Genomic DNA, 21,192 nt, shown 5'->3' with positions numbered 1-21,192 from the left:
GGTGGGACAAAATAACGTCATAAAATGGGCGCTTTAACGGAGAACCAGTGTGTAGTGTCAAAGAGAGGCTATATCATTAGATTTAGCAATGCATATGTTATTACAGTATTAAGAAGATAAATTGAATGTTGCCAAGTATGTGCCCCTGTTATCACAAATAAAACCTGAAGACTCATTATGTTTAAAACAAATACACCCAGGATACTTCAGTCCACCCTCTTTACCAATCAGTACTTTACTATTCTGTCCATCTTTTGATATAAGTACTATCTTACCAGAGTAATAGTCTGCTACAATAATGTTACCATAAGTATCTATACAAAGTCCTCTTGGTCCCTTTAAATCCTGTGTATATTGCCAGATCTGTTTACCTGATTCATCATAACAGTATACTGCATTACCATTATAGTCCCTATAGATTACTCTGTCATTACAATAAACAAGGTTCCACAGGTTTGATGTACTCTTGACTTGTATTGACTTCAGTGTATTTCCTTTCAAGTCTATAATACGGATTTCTTCATTGCTCAAACCAACAGCCAGGGAATTATTGTAGAATGATAAACCCCAGCATTCTTTGTCTAATGTGATAACTTTGGTAACTGTTTCATTCTCCATATTGAAGATCTTAATGGCTTTTTCCCATGGATAAGTTATGGCTATAGTGTTCTGATTGATCTGTGTGACACTCCAGGCTTTACCAGGTATAGGTAACTGTTTCTGTAGTTTGCCATCAGAAGTAAGTAGGTTAACTTCACCAGCCTCTTCCACTACTATAACTCTTCCGTCCATCAGACAAGTTATGTCACTGATACACTTCTCTGTGTTGATCTCTATCTTTGTCTCTATATTCATGGTCATGTTGTTTATGTTGGATTGTTCTCTTGATTCTACTTGTGCTTTCCTCCTCACACTTGTTTCTAAAGTCATGTCTGTTTTAACAACCATTACTTTTCCTAGGGATTCTAATGATTTTAACTTGCTAAGTATGTTTTCCATTTCTTCACTTAGCTTCATTTTGATGTTAAATTCTTTCGCCCCACCATCATTTTCCAGATCATTAACATATCGCTGACATTGATGTACTTGTTGTTCAATCTGATGTACTCCTAGAAATGATTGGAGTTTTGAAGTGTGTGGTATGACTGTTTGTAACTGGTCTTGCATTTCCTTTAAGTTATTCCGTTTTCCTTCAATTTCAGTTATTAAATCTTTTGCTTTTGATTTTTCCTGAATCCAGATAGTATCTGCCCCATTGCATAATTTCTTCTCTAGGTGGGTTAAATGTTTATTTATGTCCTTGCGAATTTTAAAAATTAATTCTTTTATGTTATAATTTTCTTTTTCAGACCTTTTAATGTTTTTTGATTTGTTGTTAATCAATTTATCTAGGACATGCTTTATAGAGTCAATTTGTTTTTGTACAGATTGTGTGGACTTTTCAATTTTAGTTTTCTCCACCACACTAGCTAAACTTTTTATTCCCGTACACTTTGAATGACTGGTGGAAACACATTCATCACAGCAAGGCACTAAATGACTGGGACAATACAAGTTAAGCTGTTGGTCATGTTTATCACATTCTGTAGTGATAGCTTGGGTTGAGGGTTTATAACTTTTGATATCAATAGTTTTATGATCACATGTTCCTTTGAATTTTTTATGATGACTGGAACATGTTGAACATAATCCTTCTTCACAGTTGTAACACCAGATGTCAGCTTTAGTGTTTACTTTTCCTTCTTGACAAGGTCCACACTGTATAGGCTTACTAGATGCCATGACCTGAATATAAACAAGATGTAAAGTTAGTTTAACCTATTTGTCAAGGTCCAAATTGTTCAACATACTAGCTACAACAATAGACAAATGTATTATAAAATTGAGAATGGAAATGGGGAATGTGTTAAAGAGACAACAACCTGACCAAAGAGCAGATAACAGCCAAAGGCCACCAATGGGTCTTCAATGTAGCGAGAAAATCCCACAATCCGGAGGCGTGCTTCAGGTGGCCCCTAAACAAAAATGTATACTAGTTCAGTGACAAGCTTAATGAAAATTTTGATTTCAAATTTATTTGCTTCAACTCGTAAAGCATTCTACTGTAAGGAAAAATAAGCTAGTTACACTTACTGGAACTGTAATGAGATGATTATAGCTGTAAATTTTCTCCTGGACAATATCTATGTACGTTTTGGCATTAAAGGATATCAACAGGTTGTAAGTATTACTATGGGCACCAAATGAAACCATTTAATAATAATAGCAGACTATTTCTGTATATTTATTCATCAGAGTTTTTGGCCAGTCTTGGTCAAGATCCATTTTTAATTACATTTAATTGATAATTTTAAAATCACTTACTGTGGTCACCTTGATGATTCATGGTTTGACAATAATGATATTTTGATTAAAATAATCAGGAATTTTATACCGGTAATTTTACTGCAGAAATTTACCAAAGGTAACTTTACATAAATCTTATACATACAGCAATAATTGTCCCTTTCTAGATTTAAATATTTCAGTTTCTCACTAGAATCTGTGTACAAGAATTTACAACAAAAGAGCTTATTTTTCATCGATAGTTAACTTTCCCTTTTTAGAAGGTGATGTTCTTATGGTATGTATATTTCATAACTTGTTGCTCTGCCAATGTCTGTAGTCACATTTTAGATATCAGTGAACAAAATTTACTTGTAACTGGTAAATTAATTAATCAGGGATTTTGTTACCACAAATTAATTAAAAACCTAATACTAGGCTTTTGTAGATACAAAGATTTGATAAGGAAAGTTTGGCTGAACCGGTAGATTCTTGTTTGAAATTGGATATCTCACCCTAAATTTTTGAGTACTTTTGTGTATAAAGCAAGTTAATTTAGATATGAACCAGTTAAACTCATAGATATTTTGCATAAACATATTCTCAACTCTTTATCTACCGCTGACAGATATATACACAGTTTTTATTATTGTTCTTTTGGTTGTAACTGATAAATCTGGTGGCGTAATGACGTATATTTGCATTGGATGTGCAGTCCCTTGTGACGGATACTTCAGTAAAATATAACACTGATAAATCCTTTTAGGTTGGAAAAATTGTTGAAGAAATCCTGAATGATGAACTAATTAAAACATGTTGTACAAATGAATAATCTAACAACTCATAACTACCTAAAGTTGAGGAAGAGACACAATATAATTTAATGTTAACACATTTGAATTGTTTTACATTTGTCATTTCGGGGCCTTTTATAGCTGACTATGCAGTATGGGCTTTGCTTATTACTGAAGGCCGTACTGTGACATATAGTTGTTAATTTTTGTGTCAGTTGGTCTCTTGTGAAGAGTTGTTTCATTAACAATCATACCACATATATTAGCAATGTTGGTGTCATTAATGTTGTGTTGTATTTCACTGTTTTCCCAGGGATGGTTGAGCACTCACAAACCTGGTTTAAACCTGCCACATCCTCATTTTTACAGAGATATTGTTTACCATGCTGGAAATGGAGAAATGATCCTGGTAAACTTATCTATCCTTTAAATAAATTTTTCTAAAAGGTTACCAATTCAACACTGTCATTAGATCTTTGAATATTGTTTTTATTGGTATTAATATTGATTTTGTTATCAGTAAATTAAAAGCAAACTAAATATTATAGTTATATGATACATATGCACTTTTATGGATCTACAATCTGACGACTCCTGTATCTTGGCATTGCACAAGGTCATGTTGTTCTCTGACTGTTTATGATGTCTTTACACTAAATTCGTTGAATGTTGGATGTGTACTGATTGATAATTTAGTCTTAGATGTATGATTTTTTATATGACCGCAAAAATTTAAATTTTTCGTCGTATATTGCTATCACGTTGGCGTCGTCGTCGTCTTGCGTCGTCGTCGTCCGAATACTTTTAGTTTTCGCACTCTAACTTTAGTAAAAATGAATAGAAATTGATGAAATTTTGACACAAGGTTTATGACCACAAAAGTAAGGTTGGGATTGATTTTGGGAGTTTTGGTCCCAACATTTTAGGAATTAGGGGCCAAAAAGGGCCCAAATAAGCATTTTCTTGGTTTTCGCACTATAACTTTAGTTAAAGTGAATAGAAATCTATGAAATTTTGACATAAGGTTTATGACCACAAAAGGAAGGTTGGGATTGATTTTTGGAGTTTTGGTTCCAACAGTTTAGGAATTAGGGGCCAAAAAAGGGCCCAAATAAGCATTATTCTTGGTTTTCGCACCACAACTTAAGTATAAGTAAATAGATATCAGTGGAATTTAAACACAAGGTTTATAGATATAGGAAGATGTGGTGTGAGTGCCAATGAGACAACTCTCCATACAAATAACAATTTAAAAAGTAAACCATTATAGGTCAAAGTACGGCCTTCAACACGGAGCCCTAGCTCACACTTTATGACCACAAAAGGAAGTTTGGGATTGATTTTGGGAGTTTTGGTCCCAACAGTTTAGGAATAAGGGGCCCAAAGGGTCTAAAATTGAACTTTGTTGATTTCATCAAAAATTGAATAATTGGGGTTCTTTGATTTGCTAAATTTAACTGTGTATGTAGATTCTTAATTTTTGGTCCCGTTTTCAAATTGGTCTACATTAAGGTCCAAAGGGTTCAAAATTAAACTTAGTTTGATTTTAACAAAAATTGAATCCTTGGGGTTCTTTAATATGCTGAATCTAAACATGTACTTAGATTTTTGATTATTGGCCCAGTTTTCAAGTTGGTCCAAATCGGGGTCCAAAATTAAACTTTGTTTGATTTCATCAAAAATTGAATAATTGGGGTTCTTTGATATGCCAAATCTAACTGTGTATGTAGTTTCTTTAATTTTTAGTCCTGTTTTCAAATTGGTCTACATTAAAGTCCAAAGGGTCCAAAATCATTTTAACAAAAATTGAATTTTTGGGCTTTTTTGATATGCTGAATCTAAACATGTACTTAGATTTTTGTTTATGGGCCCAGTTTTCAAGTTGGTTCAAATCAGGATCCAAAATTATTATATTAAGTATTGTGCAATAGCAAGAAATTTTCAATTGCACAGTATTCAGCAATAGCAAGAAATCTTCAATTGCACAGTATTGTGCAATAGCAAGAAATTTTCAATTGCACAGTATTGTGCAATAGCAAGAAATCTTCAATTGCACAGTGTTGTGCAATAGCAAATATGTTCAATTGCACAGTATTGCGCAATAACAAGAAATATCTAATTGCACAATATTGTGCAATAGCAAGAAATTTTCAATTGATTGGAGTTATCTTTCTTTGTCCAGAATAGTAGTTGAATCAACTTAAATCATTGTTTAATACAATAAACAATGTATATTCACTTTAACTACCAACTGATTAATTAAAACAATCTTTACCATTCAGTGATAACAAGCACCTTTTGTTACATTTGAATATTTTATGATGTATTTAAATGAGTAGTTATTGTTTCAAACTCCATTAGAAATTTGAATTGAGATCAGTTTTGGAAAAAGGGAAAGGGGGATGTGAAAAAAAAGGGGGGGGGGTTAAATTTTTCTCATTTCAGATTTCATAAATAAAAAGAAAATTTCTTCAAACATTTTTTGAGAGGATTAATATTCAACAGCATAGTGAATTGCTCAAAGGCAAACAAAATATTTTAAGTTCATTAGACCACATTCATTCTGTGTCCGAAACCTATGCTGTGTCAACTATTTAATCACAATCCAAATTTAGAGCTGAATCCAGCTTGAATGTTGTGTCCATACTTGCCCCAACCGTTCAGGGTTCAACCTCTGCGGTCGTATAAAGCTGCGCCCTGCGGAGCACCTGGTTATATTAGTTGTTAATGGCTTTGAACTAGCTGTCAGTAACTGTGAGTACTCTCAGATCTTTACTTAGTGTCTTTTTGTTGTTGGGATGTACAAGTACCCAGTCACGTCCACATGTTTTTGTTATATGTATTTCTATCTGTATCTATCTGATGAGTCAAGCCTTTTTCAACTGATTTTATAGTTCGTTCTTATGTTGTACTGTTACAACCTCCCATGTTAGGGGAGGGTTGGGATCCTGCTAACATGTTTAACCCCGCCACATTCTGTATGTATGTGTCTGTCCCAAATCAGGAGCCTGTAATTCAGTGATTGTCATTTGTTGCGTTGTTACATATTTGTTTTTTTCTTTCAATTTTATGCCCCACCTACGATAGTAGAGGGGCATTATGTTTTCTGGTCTGTGCGTCGGTTCGACTGTTCGTTCATCCGTCTGTCCAATCTAATTAGGGCCCCACCAAAGGTGGGTCGCCCTATAGTGATCAGTCTGTCCATCCGTCCGTCCGTAACACTTTGTGTCCGCTCCATATCTAGAGAACCATTATGATTTCATTCTTAATACTTTACATGTTTATTAACCACCACCAGAGGGCGTGTCATGATGTATGTACAACTTCCTAGGTCAAAGGTCAAGGTAAAAAAACTTAGGTTTCAGTTGACAACCCTGTGTCCTGTGGTGAAGATCGTGTCCGCTCTATATCTTGAGAACCGTTATCATTTCAAAGTTTATACTTGACATGTATATAAACCAACACCAAAGGGTGTGTCATAATTTATGTGCAACTTCCTAGGTCAAAGGTCAAGGTCAAAAACTTTGGTTTCAGTTGACAACCCCATGTCCTATGGTGAAGATCGTGTCCACTCTATATCAAGAGAACCGTTATCATTTCAAAGTTTATACTTGACATGTTTATAAACCAACACCAAAGGGTGTGTCATAATTTATTTACAACTTCCTAGGTCAAAGGTCAAGGTCAAAAACTTTGATTTCAGTTGACAAACCCATGTCCTATGGTAAAGATACAATTTTTTAATGCACATTATTCACAGCGGGGCCCACAGAGATGGCTCCCATCTCAATGATATCTAGTTAAAATTAAATCCTTTAATTGCTCCTGTTCTGATGCGCGACATATCACACTGTAAATCTAAGTGTTAATAAATAGAACACTGCTTGAACGCTTTTTTGTAACACTTTTTGAAAGTGTAATGTGTTCCAAATGTTAACACTAGTGTTCATCAAATGAATGTGTTGTGTTCAGTTTGTAATGCCTTTGTGTTTCATTTTTGAACAATTGATGTTAGAGACCTTAACACTAGTGTTCAACGATTTAACATGTCCGAATGTTCAAAATCTGAATACGTCGACGCGTTCAACAGCCATGTAACACTTTTTGAACACACAGAACATGTTTAAAAACCAAAATGTTAAGATTCAGAACACCAGACGTTTACATTCAGAACAGTTGACATAGGTGTTCAAATTGTTGGTGTTCAAATGTGGAACATGTTCTATTGTTAAGCGTACATAATTTTCCATAAGAACTAAACTTAATTAAACTGTTATAAACTGTTAACTATGCTCAATCAGGCAAAATACAACAATAAAACATATTTTAACAAGTAATTCTTTATATAATCAAATGAGCATATATGTAAGAAAAGTACACAAGAACACCTTATGATATCACAAGTAACAGTCAGTGAAATCACATACATAATGTTTTTAGGCTGACTTAAATATTTCACAAATAGTGATTTTCCCCTACATGTACATGACAAGATAGTTAATTGCTACATCATGTGTATCCTAACCAAAAAAGCATGTCAATGTGATAAGATAGTTTATGATATAGATATTTGTCACAATGAAAGTTTAAAAGTTTGCAAATTCCAACAGTTCTTGTACGATCACATACAATGTACGCTCCACTTTTCAGTGCGTCTTCACTTAAAGCTATCAACTGGATGGCATTTTATGTGTTGTTATCAACTTCCAAATGTCAAAGTCATCCACAACAAGTAATGTCTATGAGCCTATATATCCTGCAAAATAAAATTTAAAATTAATAGAAGAGAGCTTTAAATTTCATAAAGCATCAGATTATGCAATGGTTGTTATGCTTTAATTTCGATATATACTAGAGTACAAATTGATATTCTATGGCAGTGAAATGCAAGTTTTGACATTATAAATTACAAAAGTCGATTTCTTGACCTAAGGTATACAGATATAGAAATGATATATATATATTGTTATACCTTTTTGACATCTTTCTTTTTTCCAACACTTTATAGCATGCAGAAATGACCTTTATGGATTATTAGCTACCGGTTCCTAATTCAAACATTTCAATCTAACGATTCCTGCAAATAAAAAAAAAACGAATGCATTTTCTAAGTCAAAGATGGTGTTCCAAATGTTTACACTAGTGTTCATTATTTGAATGTGTGGTGTTCAGTTTTTGATGCTTTTGTGTTTCACTTTTGAACACTTGATGTTAGAGTTCTTAACACTTAGTGTTCATCAATTGAATGTGTGGTGTTCAGTTTTTTTATAAAATGCCTTTGTGTTTCATTTTTGAACACTTGATGTTAGAGTTCTTAACACTTAGTGTTCATCAATTGAATGTGTGGTGTTCAGTTTTTAATGCCTTTGTGTTTCATTTTAGTGTTCAGCTAATATACGTGGATGTCAAAAATCATCATTTATTCTGTATAACAGACGATCACAGACTGGTTATTCATCAGTTTAGGAAATCATCAGAACAAGCTGACAGTTATTTACGTTTAATCTAAATCCTGTTCTTTAATTCGTCTTATGTTGAATATTGAAAATTTGGATGTAACAGAATATTTGACAAATATATATCTGACATGAGAAAATAACAAGGAAGCCATCGAACAACCTATAGAGATTATCCTTACTTGTTACTCACTTCTTTCCTGTTCATGTGGGATAGAAGTCCCTTCTCAAGCTCTCTTCCTTCTGTGTATCCATTTTTCATTTAACCGCCTAAATCACCAGCCGATATAAGTTTCCGGTATTTGGTACCCTGGTATATTTTTTTAACGCGAGGTGTTCAAACTTTCGAACGATTTGAACACTGATTGAACATGTAATGTTAATAAACTGAACGGATCATGAAATAAGATAAACATGGACATATTTTTATTACGATATCATCATAACAGGCCTCATTGATATGCATAATTATGTCACTTATAGTAAAACTAGTAATAATAATCAAATAAGTTCATAAACAATACATATATGCCAGCTTGGAAGTTTAATATTTCACAAGTACTAAATTATTAGTTATAAATTCACAAGATCATCATCCTGCGTTTATATTCATATTTTTTAATGAATTTCTTTGTAAATTTGCCAATTAGAAGGATAGAAAATCGGACAAACAACTATCTTCTTTTTTAGATCAGACTTTGAACACCGGTGTTCACTGTGTCTGAACACACATGTTAATATTGTTAACACAAACGTTAAAACTTTGAACACGTCTCTAAGCATGAACATATGACGTTAAAATATTGAACATTCAGTGTACAAATTTTGAACGCGTCCGGACGCGTCAGGCGTCAGGTATATTTACAGTGCAGAACAGGAGCAATTAAAGGATTTTAGATTGTCCGTCTGTCCCGCTTCAGGTTAAAGTTTTTTGGTCAAGGTAGTTTTTGATGAAGTTGATGTCCAATCAACTTGAAACTTAGTACACATGTTCCCTATGATATGATCTTTCTAATTTAAATGCCAAATTAGATTTTTTTACTCCAATTTCATGGTCCACTGAACATAGAAAATGATAGTGCGATTGGGGCATCCGTGTACTTAAATGGACACATTCTTGTTTGTACATTTATTAGGCCGTTAGTTTTTCTTGTTTTAATTGTTTTACATTAGTTATTTCAGGGCCTTCTATAGCTCACTATGCGGTATGGGCTTTGCTCATTGTTGAAGGCTGTACAGTGACCTATAGCTGTTAATTCCTGTGTCATTTGGTCTCTTGTGGAGAGCTGTCTCATTGGCAATCATACCACATCTTCTTTTTTATCCATTATGTGCCTGTCCCAAGTCAGGAGTCTGTGATTCAGTTGTTGTTGTTGGTTTTTGTCTGTCCTATTTGTTTTTCGTAAATTGGATTGTATGAATTATAATGTGAGTTTGACTAAAACCCAAAGTATGGTTAACAATTCATAGATAATCTGCGGTTTTTGGTGGGGTTGGATTTGCCCAGTCTTTAGTTTCCTATGTTGCATTTTGTCCTTTGGTCATCTTTTTTTTTTTGTCACTTGGTTTTCTACTTCTGATTTCTGAATGTCCCTTCAGTATCTTTTACTTCTCTTTAAATATAGTTATTTTTTAATATGAGAGGTGTTTTCCATTCATTTGATGTGTTCAAGCTTTTGATTTTGCCATTTGATATGGAACTTTCATTTGGTATTTTCCTTGGAGTTCGGTATTTTTGTTATTGTACTTTTTACTAATAAATATTGTATCAAAGTTTGCATGTAGTAACTGATTCATAGCTCAATATTCGTAAAAAAAAGAGTTAAAACAACAAAGCTAATTGGAATGAAATCAGTCTTGATATCTTTTATAGAGCCAAAATAAACACACTGCAACCAATCAAAATGCTACAGAAGAAGGGGGTAAAATTATCAATAGCAATTAATTAAAGAAACATAAATAAATCATGTAAAGGGACAGTTGCTTTTAAACTGTTGTGAAAATAGCACTTGTTATCTCCTTTATGGAATTATAGTTTGATGATCCAGCTTACTTGACCACAGAATCATGCATAAATACTAAAAAATAATAAAAATTAAAAACAATCTGAAGTAGAGCAAATTGTTACAAAGTTAAAAATGCTTAAGGATGTATTCTTCTGACTTTTCTGTCTCGTTCAGTCTCGTTGAAATCTCGTTCTTGAATTATTTCCAAAAAATGTGATACAAGTGGAAAATATCAATGAATTTTTAAAATATTATAATCAAACATAACTCTGTGAAAAAATTGTGTATTTACAATGAACGGTTTTTGAGTAATCCAGTTTTCAAATTTTACGACCAATCAAGTCAGTATTTTTAGCCAAAATTTGAGAAAATGGGTGAGGGATACAAAAAATGATTTAACAAGAATCATGTACATCCCATATCATTTTGGTCTTTTCAAATTTCTTATATATGTATGTTTTCAATCATTTATAACAAAAAAGTTGAAATAATATGCATTTTATTCTTAAAACTGAGAAAAATAACAAAAAATAGAAAATTGACAGTATGGTAAATTTTACACAAAAAAGCGTCAAAATATGATAAAACTTTCTTATATTAACACCTACCTGTAGTTTTTTTAAGTAAAATTTATTCAGATTGGTCCACTTCATCTTTGTAGAAAGTATGAAAAAAAGTTTAATTGTGGAACTTTAATTTTTTTTTACGACAATAGCCCAAAAATAGGTAAAAGTCGATGAAAAATGGGAAAATCATCAAAATTGGGCATTTTCAAAGGGCCGTAGCAAAAAAAAGAAGTGCACCACCAAATGATTTTTTCTTCACCAATTATTTTGTTACAGTCTTTAAAACCCAAAAATCAGGTTAAGAAAAAAAGTTTAATTGTAGAAATGTTTGGCTCCTCAGAGGTGTCCATCCTTAATAGGTTTTATTGAGATAAAGGGGTTATTCTTAATATTAGGCACAGATACAAGGTGAGCAGTACAGGCTCTATGGAGTCTTTAACACAGGGAACCCTTCTGCAGTTAATACCAACCAAAATATTGAATAGAATAGTTAAGATTTTCGTTTTAAATTTAAAGAAAAGAGTAATTTTACAACAAGTACCTTTTGATGTTGTTATAACTTCAGCTGTGTGTAGACTATGGAAATTTATTTTCTTCTCTGTTTCTCAAATTGCTGACCAACCAGGAAAGTAATTAGGACATGTTTATACCTGATTTGGGTTATTTAAATATTTAAATGACACAGAATATACCTGACCGGAATAATAAGTAAAATCGATACCTGTTGTTAATAATTGACTATTTTTAGAGAGATTTAAATTTTATGCTAGACTATATAACAATCGTTCTAGATACAAATCATTTCTGATGGTTAATTTAAATGCATAAACAATCTTTTTAAAAATCTTCTCCTCCGAAACTATTATACCAGTTTAATTTTATTCTGGTCCCTGAAAAACATTGCCTCCATGGCTAAAAATAGAACATTTAAAGGGTAAAATGCAAATATTGTTTCTATCGTGAAAACCATACTGTAAAGAAAATAGTACTGACAGAACAAAAATGTTCGAAATGGAAAGATCTATATATTTAGATTTTAATACTTTCTATTTTCACCAAAATTATCAGATGGCTATTTAAATGATTTTAAATGAATTTCTGTTTGTGCCTGTTATCTTTAAAATCATATTAATCAAGTTTAAACTGTTAATGTGAATGATAAGCAATACAACAAAAATTAAAATATTACAGAAACTATTGGCTGACTCCCTAAGGAGTTCTTGCCCTTTTTAAAAAGACCTTTTTTTACTGATATTCGTTTTTTGTATATTATCTCAAAAGCTTTATCAGATAGATTGAAACTGTAAACTGCACAAATCATAAGCAATAGTAGATCTTCTTAACTGGCAATACAACCAAAACATTGGATGACTCCTTGAGAAGTTATTGAGTATTTCTTTTGCCATTTTTACATTGTTTCAAAGATATTAGAACTACCCTGAAACTACTGAACCAATTTTCACCAAAACAGATGTCAATGATCCTTATATTTTATACGAAATACGAAATATTTTATTAAAGAAAGCTCAATTATGAACATAATCATTAATAGCATAGATACAACAAAGAATAACATTTAAACAATCTTAACTAAAACTGATACTACACAGGTATCAAGGTATGTGTGTTCCAAGGGGAGTAACTCTAGTGTAAAAAAAAAATATAAGTATATTTTATATTTTTTATGGATTGAGGAAAGCTGTTTTTTTTGTAGACACTAGGTCACTAGATTTATTTTGTAGACACTAGGTCACTAGATTTATTTTGTAGACACTAGGTCACTAGAATTATTTTGTAGACACTAGGTCACTAGATTTATTTTTGTAGACACTAGGTCACTAGATTTATTTTTGTAGACACTAGGTCACTAGATTTTTTTTGTAGACACTAACTAGGTCACTAGATTTTTTTTGTAGACACTAGGTCACTAGATTTATTTTTGTAGACACTAGGTCACTAGATTTATTTTTGTAGACACTTACTAGGTCACTAGATTTATTTTGTAGACACTAGGTCACTAGATTTATTTTTGTAGACACTAGGTCACTAGATTTATTTTTGTAGACACTAACTAGGTCACTAGATTTTTTTTTGTAGACACAAGGTCACTAGATTTATTTTTGTAGACACTAGGTCACTAGATTTTTTTTTTGTAGACACTAGGTCACTAGATTTTTTTTGTAGACACTATGTCACTAGATTTATTTTTGTAGACACTAGGTCACTAGATTTTTTTTGTAGACACTAGGTCACTAGATTTATTTTTGTAGACACTAGGTCACTAGATTTATTTTTGTAGACACTTACTAGGTCACTAGATTTATTTTGTAGACACTAGGTCACTAGATTTATTTTTGTAGACACTAGGTCACTAGATTTATTTTTGTAGACACTAACTAGGTCACTAGATTTTTTTTTGTAGACACAAGGTCACTAGATTTATTTTTGTAGACACTAGGTCACTAGATTTTTTTTTTGTAGACACTAGGTCACTAGATTTTTTTTGTAGACACTATGTCACTAGATTTATTTTTGTAGACACTAGGTCACTAGATTTTTTTTGTAGACACTAGGTCACTAGATTTATTTTTGTAGACACTAGGTCACTAGATTTATTTTTGTAGACACTAGGTCACTAGATTTTTTTTGTAGACACAAGGTCACTAGATTTTTTTTGTAGACACAAGGTCACTAGATTTTTTTTGTAGACACTAGGTCACTAGATTTTTTTTTGCCTGTTGAAATTAAGTTTGTGGAACAATAATATTAAAGGTTCACCTAAAGTGTACTAAAGTGTAAATAAAGGCAACAGTAGTATACAGCTGTTCAAAAGTCATGAATCAATTGAGAGAAAACAAATCTGGGTTATAAACTAAAACTGAGGGAAACAAATCAACTACAATACTAAAATACCTGAAAATAAGTAACCTACAAAATATGTATAGTTAACAGAATCTTGCAATTTTATCAATTTTTTTTCACACAATTTGCAAATTTGCATTGCATATTTAAAAAGTCTTTGTCTTTTAAATAACAATTTTCTTTTTAAGGTCTTACTTTTGGAGCTCGATCTAATATGCATGGAACAAGAGAAGGCCATACATGTGTATACAAATATGACAAATATCCTTATCATGCTATTGGCTGTGTGTCATATCTATGGAAACCAGAGACCAATCAAGATGACTCTAATCTAATTAGTAGACAGTTGTGGATTTGGTGTCATCCATCATGTTACAATGAATTGTGGGAAGAGTTAAAAATCTGTTTTAAACCTGAAAATAGAGATTCAGACATTTCTGAATTACACCAGCAGACATTTTCATCAGGGGAGATAACTGTTATCTCATTGAAGGACACTTTAAATCGTCATCGCCTGATTGGTCCATCATCAAATCAGATTTTGTACCAGGTTCTTAAACCTGCAAATATTCTAAAGAAAGAGGCAAGTGAGCAATGGTGGCAGAAATACTATCAGATTCCATCAAAAAGTCTGGCTTACACCCAACAAGGAGAATTTATTGAAAGTTTGGATAAAACACCTTCTTCAGGAGAATATACTCCTTATTCTGTGATTGGGGTGACTGTAGGGGACCCTAGAATATCTAGACCAGATAGAAAAAATAAAGTAACAAAATTCAAAGGTATGATGTGCAAATTTAAAAATAATTATCCCATGCCATGCTCTATGCTCATTATATATATATAAAAAAAAGAAGATGCGGTATGATTGATAATGAGACAACACTACACAAGAGACCAAATGACACAGAAATGATCATTATAACATGGTTAGGCTTTCTATTAGTCAGTATCTTTTAACTGAGCATCAGCAGTGTGTAAAATGTTGACAAATATAATGGGCATAGAGCATGGCATTATAGACTTATTACAATTCTAATAGGAAAATTTAGAACTTTTGTACTTCAAAGCATGCAGACCTGTAAGACACATTCACACTATCCAACAGAGTCTAAATGAAGTGGAAGTCTACATACAGCCTTCAAAAATGATTAAAACCCATACCGTATAGTCAGCTATAAAAGGCTCTGACATGACAAAATGTAAACCAATTCAAAAGAAAAAACCAATATACATAGATAGCAGAAGGTAGTGTGAAACATATACATGTATTACAACATGTTAGATCTTAATTTTTATGCACAAAATATAAATTTACCCAAATTACATATTTCTCTAAGATTATGAGAACTCATTAATTGTACATATTTATACATAGAAGGTTTTCTCCAATAATATGGTCTGATAAAATAAGATCTAAGACCTTGATAAGTAGGACATTTTAAAATGAAATGCATCTCATCTTCAATGTCATTTTTACAAAACCTACATATAGTCTATTACTTCTTGGAATTGCAGAATAGCGTCCACATTCTATAGCTTAATCATGACTACTAAGTCTTATTTTGTAATACATGTCTTATAATTAATAGGTATTGGTTTACATAAATAATATTGTAAACAAAAATTTTGAACCATATATCTATAACTTGTACATTTAACTAAATTATTCATTTGGCTGTCAAAATCTTGCTTCATACAATCAAACAGGCGTTGTTTAATTATCAAGTAAAAAGTACTAGAAAGCTTAATATCTAAAAATAGACCTTGATTATACCAAATATCACCTAAACCTATACTAAGCAACTCATTTTTATACGCCCGTTTACGGGACGTATAGTGGTATACCGTTGTCCGTCTGTCTTCAACATGTTGGACATTAACTCAAAGACCCTTTAATCAATTTGCATAAAACTTTGGTGAATTGTTTATATCTATTGAGGTGAGCTCCCTTTCGTTTTTTATAAACTTTAGATTTTACGCTTCCTAGTTATGGGGTTTTATTCATTAAAAAAAAGGGGGATTTTCCAGTTTTTGGACAATTACTCAAGAATGCTTTCACCAACTTGCAAGAAATTGTGGTGAATTGTTTATATCTATTGACATGAGCTTCCTTTCGATTTTAATAGATTTTAGATTTTACGTTTCCGAGTTAAAGGGTTTTATTCATAAATAAAGTGGGATTTTCCAGTTTTCAGACAAAATCTCGAAAATGTTTTCAGCAGTTCTTATGAAACTTTGGTGAATTGTTTATATCTATTGATGTAAGCTCCCTTTAGAATTTTATAAATTTTACATTTTAGATTTCTGAGTTATTGGGTTTTATTCATTAAAAAAGGGGGGATTTTCCAGTTTTCGGACAATAACTTAAAAATGCTTTCAGCAATTCTCATGAAAGGTTTCCGACCAGTCTATTAAACTTTGAATAAGAAAGGACGTAAATAACTTTCCAAAATTACTGACTAAACTAATCCCTCTGTAGTTGTTAGGATCAAGCACATTGCCCTTCTTGAAGATAGGTTTAAGTATGGCTTTAGCCCAATCAGTAGGGAAAATTCTGGATTGTAAAATTCCATTAAAAATATACAGTAATACGGGCATAAACACATTCTTGTATTCAATAAAATATTCGTTAAGAATTCCATCAACGCCATGACTTTTATCACGTTTAAGGTAACAAATAGCTTTCAAAATGTCATTTTCTGTAATTTCTCTATCAAGTTCCTCATAGACGTATTCACCATTAGTATGATGAAATAAGCTGTGGTCCAATACAGCATCTGTGTCTGATGAGCACAATGACTTAAAATGGAACAACTTTAATGGTACAGCATGTTTAGGAGACGCTTTACTTTTAAATTTCTTGTAAAATAATTTAGGGTTTGTAAGTCTCATTATGTTCAACATGTTTCCTTTAGTGCACATATATTCACGTTTCAAGCGACGTTCATAATTGCATTTTAGTTTTAAAACTCCACAAAAAGTTTAGTTACATGATTTATTTAATCTATGATTCTCTTTCAGATGTTGACACGGATAATACACTATGTTATGATAAACTGGTTCCTGATGTGTCTATGTCAGCTTTGTGGAACTCAAAAATCAGACAGGAAGTAAAAACAACCAAAATGTCAGACCAAAAACTCAATGAGTTAAAATCAGACATAATGATCCCAGGTTTGTTTTGAAGTGAATGAATAAGGATTCTGCAACAATAATCACTTACATAACAAATGAATATGTAACACTGTATTCATATAAGATACAAATCAGATTACATGTCCAACTAACTTACAGGGACTGAGGAGTTGTCATTTCAAATGAAGAATAAAGAATACAAAACAAACCAGTGACATTCAGATAAATAGTAACTGATTAATTGAGACAGGCATGAGTAAAATGGGTTAAAAGTAGTGTTTACCTTTCTTTCAGCATTAGCTTTTGCCATCACTTTTGAATCAAATCTGTCAAGACAACTCCTTATAAGAGTTAATTAATGACATGTTTTGCCAATTATCTTTAAACTGAAATAAGAGAGAAAAGTTAAATACCAAAAATAGTCAGCATATCAAGATCTAATTGAAGATGCTGAAATTGTTAGTCAACACCTTCTTCTTGCTCAACACAAGAGATGGGATCCTAAATTAAAAGTTAGCTAAGAGTTATTGCCCCTTAATGAATATGTTTAACAATTTGACTGTCTGTGAAAAAAAAGATTTTAAACAACAATTCAATAAACATTACAGTACATAATGTTGATATACATTATTTGTTTATGACAAAGAAGGGTTTGGCAAAGTTTTGACAGTTCCATGAAATACATAAGAGCAACTTGACATGATATCATATGGACCAATATTCTTGTTTTTGTGCTTGGTGCATAAAAGGGTGAATGTGCAGGAATAACTGTTTTCTGCATTAATTATGTAGCATTTTTATGCATGTTGTGTGTCCAATAACTATACCACACAGCCAGCGTTTGATTTTTTTTTTTTTTTAAACAGTTTAAATTATACTGTTTTACAGTTTATGGTGTGAAAATGATGTTTAATGAATGTGTATGTAACAGATACTAAGTTGCTGATATTTTGTTTGAATTAGGTTCATTGGCAGATTTAGGGATAGAAGAGTCAAGGGTACCAGTAATCCTTGTACAGAGACCAGGAACCAGTGGTAACTACGGGTCAGGATGGGATGTGATACTCCCACAGAATTGGAGCATGGCTTTCTGGTTAACATTTATATACCATGGAGCTAGAGCTGCTGGGTCCAGAGATTTGGAAAGTCTAGCATTTGAGCAGAGTACATCTTATTATCCTAATGATTTTCCAGATACATCAGCTGGATCTATACATGAACAAAAATCAGCAGAAAAGCTGAAAAATAAATTTGATAAAAGACCCCCAGCAAAGCGATGCAACTATGTTAAACTTGGTATAGCAGCTCCTTTCTTATATCCATGGAAAGAACTCACAAGAAGTTGGAATGATGGGTCTATAGAGAATATATATGTTCTTAGAGACAGAAAATGTCTTAAAGTTTTAAGCCAAATATTCAATGCAAATAATAAATCAATCAATCAGCAATACCCAAATAAACAATGCCAGAATACAATACATTGTAAACTTGAAATCACCAAAGAATCAGTGTTTGAGGAACACAAATCTTCTCTTGTACATGTGGAGTTAACAATGTTGCTAAGAGGGGTACCAGATGAACACGCTATGATCTGTATCCCAGTTGATAAAGACATTGAACTGTTACAAAAAGATAAGACCTATTCAGGTCCTAAGGAACCAGTTCACAAAGACAAAAACAAAACTCAAAAAAAGAAAAATATGACACAATCTTTAACAGAATTAAAATCTGTCGACTCAGCATCATGCATGAGGAAGTCATGTAGTAGAGAAATAATTGGGTTTGTTAACCATGGAGGATTTTCTTTAGGATCAGGAAATGGGCGTGGACAGGGATTTTGTACAATGAAAGGACTTCAGTATTTATCACAGCATACTTCTCCTTTCTATGTACTTGTCAGAAATCCCTCGTCTTACCAATATAGATTTGCTTACATAAATATAATATAAAGCTGAAGTCTTGTCTTTTCTTTTCCCATGGTTGAATAGACATACTGTGATTCATTTAAAGACTTTAACAATGTTATTTCAAAAGTTGTAATAATTGATAGGCTATAACAAGGTAAAAGTAGCACCAAGCCTGAGATATTTCATAGCGCATTTCTTTAAGACTATAAACTCAAACTAAACAAAATTGCACCTGGTTTATCTCAAAAAGATTTTTAAAGTTTATTATACTACCTTTGGGACAAACAATATCACAATTATAGAAAAGTCTACCAGCTCTACCTCAAAATATGTACAATTCTATGTTAAGTTATTATTTAGTTAGACAGCTTCAGACATACTAATTTTTATATGACCGCAAAGAAAATTTGCGGTCGTATATTGGTATCACGTCATTGTCGTCGTCCGAAGACATTTGGTTTCCGGACAATAACTTTAGTATAAGTAAATAGAAATCTTGATTATTTAAACACAAGGTTTATAAACACAAAAGGAAGGTTGGGATGGATTTTGAAGGTATGGTCCCAATAGTTTAGGAATTAGGGGCCAAAATAAGCATTTTTCTAGTTTCCAGACAATAACTTGTGGAACGTTGTATGGATCTCCCTGAAATTATACCACAAGTTTCCATACCACAAAGGGATGGTTAGGATTGGCTTTTGGGGGATATGGCTCAAACCGTTTAGGAATTAGGATTAAAAAAAAGGGGGAAAACAAGGGTTTCCTGGTTAATGGACAATTACTTATAATAAGTACAATATATAGTTTAAAAATTGTGTCCGATGACCTCACTTCCCAATGCTGACATGGCTAAAAATAGAACATAGGGGTAAAATGCAGTTTTTGGCTTATATCTCTGAAACCAAAGCATTTAAAGCTCTGAAACTAAAGCATTTAGAGCAAATCTGACAATAGGTTAAAATGTTCATCAGGTTGAGATTTTCAGACAAATCAGACAATCTGTTGTTGGGTTGCTGCCCCTGAATTAGTAATTTTAAGAATATTTTGCAGTTTTTGGTTATTATCTTGAATATTATAGATAAAGATAAAGTTTTAACAGCAATAATGTTTAGCAAAGTAAGATCTACAAATAAGTCAACAGAACCAAAATTGTCAATTGACCCCTTAAATCACTGATCAATGAAATGAGGTCGAGGTCAGGTGAACCCCTTCTGACAGACATGTAGAGTAGACATTGCAAGGAACCCTTATACCAAATGTAGTTTTTCTATTACTCAAAATAAGTAATAAGGAGTTATTGCCCTTTAAAGTCAATTTTTAACAATTTTTTGTAAATTTTTCTTATCTTTTACAAAAATCTTCTCTGAAACTACTGAGAAAAATTTGCCCAAACTTGGCCACAATCAACATTAGGGTATTTAGTTTAAAAAATGTGTCTGATGACCCCGCCTGCCAACAACATGGCCAACATTGCTAAATATAGAACTTAGGGGTAAAATGCAGTTTTTGGCTTATAACTCTGAAACTAAAGCAAAAGTATATAAATGGTTGCATTAATTTATGCATCAATTGTAAACAAAAATATCAGGTGAGCAACACAGACTCCTTGGAGCCTCTAGTTGTTGAAAGTCTTAAAATGGTTTAAGGTTTGCACCTTTGCGTAGGAACTATTTTGTTTTAAATATGTACTACTTTCCTGTGTTCTTTTACGACCGGATCTGATTAGGTGGTGTTACATCTGACAAAGTCTATCCAAAGTCTATCCAAATTATTTTTACAAAAAATTCCGCTCAAGCTGTGCTAGGAGCCGAGTTAAACTTGCAGTGAGGTAAGAGTTTTTTTGCTCCGTGTTGAAGGTCTCACTGTGACTTTGAGATGAAGAACAGCAATAAAAGCATGTGTTTTTAGCTCACCTGACCTGAAAGGTCAAGTGAGCTTTTCTCATCACTTGGCGTCCGTCGTCCGTAAACTTTTACAAAAATCTTCTCCTCTGAAACTACTGGGCCAAATTTAACGAAACTTGGCCACAATCATCCTTGGGGTATCTAGTTTAAACTAGAGGCTCTAAAGAGCCTGTGTCGCTCACCTTGGTCTGGTGCATATTAAACAATGGACACGGATAAATTCATGACATAATT

At 32.5% G+C, this 21,192-nt stretch overlaps 2 protein-coding genes across 2 annotated transcripts in view; one reads left to right on the top strand and one right to left on the bottom strand.

The window, feature by feature from the left end:
• Positions 1-19,097, top strand: part of LOC139518738 (ribonucleases P/MRP protein subunit POP1-like) — a 43,927-nt gene extending 24,830 nt beyond the window's left edge. The window contains exons 6-8 of the mRNA XM_071310281.1: positions 14,198-14,791; positions 17,034-17,186; positions 18,111-19,097. Of these exons, the coding sequence (XP_071166382.1) occupies positions 14,198-14,791; positions 17,034-17,186; positions 18,111-19,096 (1,733 nt within the window). The 3' untranslated portion in view covers position 19,097. The remainder of the gene's footprint in view (positions 1-14,197; positions 14,792-17,033; positions 17,187-18,110) is intronic.
• On the bottom strand, positions 57-11,843 carry LOC139518759 (protein wech-like). Its single transcript, XM_071310316.1, has 2 exons — positions 11,689-11,843; positions 57-1,785 (listed from the first exon to the last, which is right to left on the bottom strand). Exon 2 carries the CDS (start codon positions 1,780-1,782, stop codon positions 109-111), a length of 1,674 nt encoding a protein of 557 aa, XP_071166417.1. The 5' UTR covers positions 1,783-1,785; positions 11,689-11,843; the 3' UTR covers positions 57-108.
• Positions 19,098-21,192: the final 2,095 nt, after the last annotated feature.

Source organism: Mytilus edulis, chromosome 1 (assembly GCF_963676685.1).
Source record: "Mytilus edulis chromosome 1, xbMytEdul2.2, whole genome shotgun sequence".
Taxonomy (NCBI): Eukaryota; Metazoa; Mollusca; class Bivalvia; order Mytilida; family Mytilidae; genus Mytilus; species Mytilus edulis.
This window is presented reverse-complemented; position numbering and strand designations above follow the sequence as displayed.

What these genes read in the sequence shown, in the direction of transcription:
- LOC139518759 (XM_071310316.1), bottom strand. Translation starts at nt 1,782, where the DNA reads ATGGCATCTAGTAAGCCTATACAGTGTGGACCTTGTCAAGAAGGAAAA.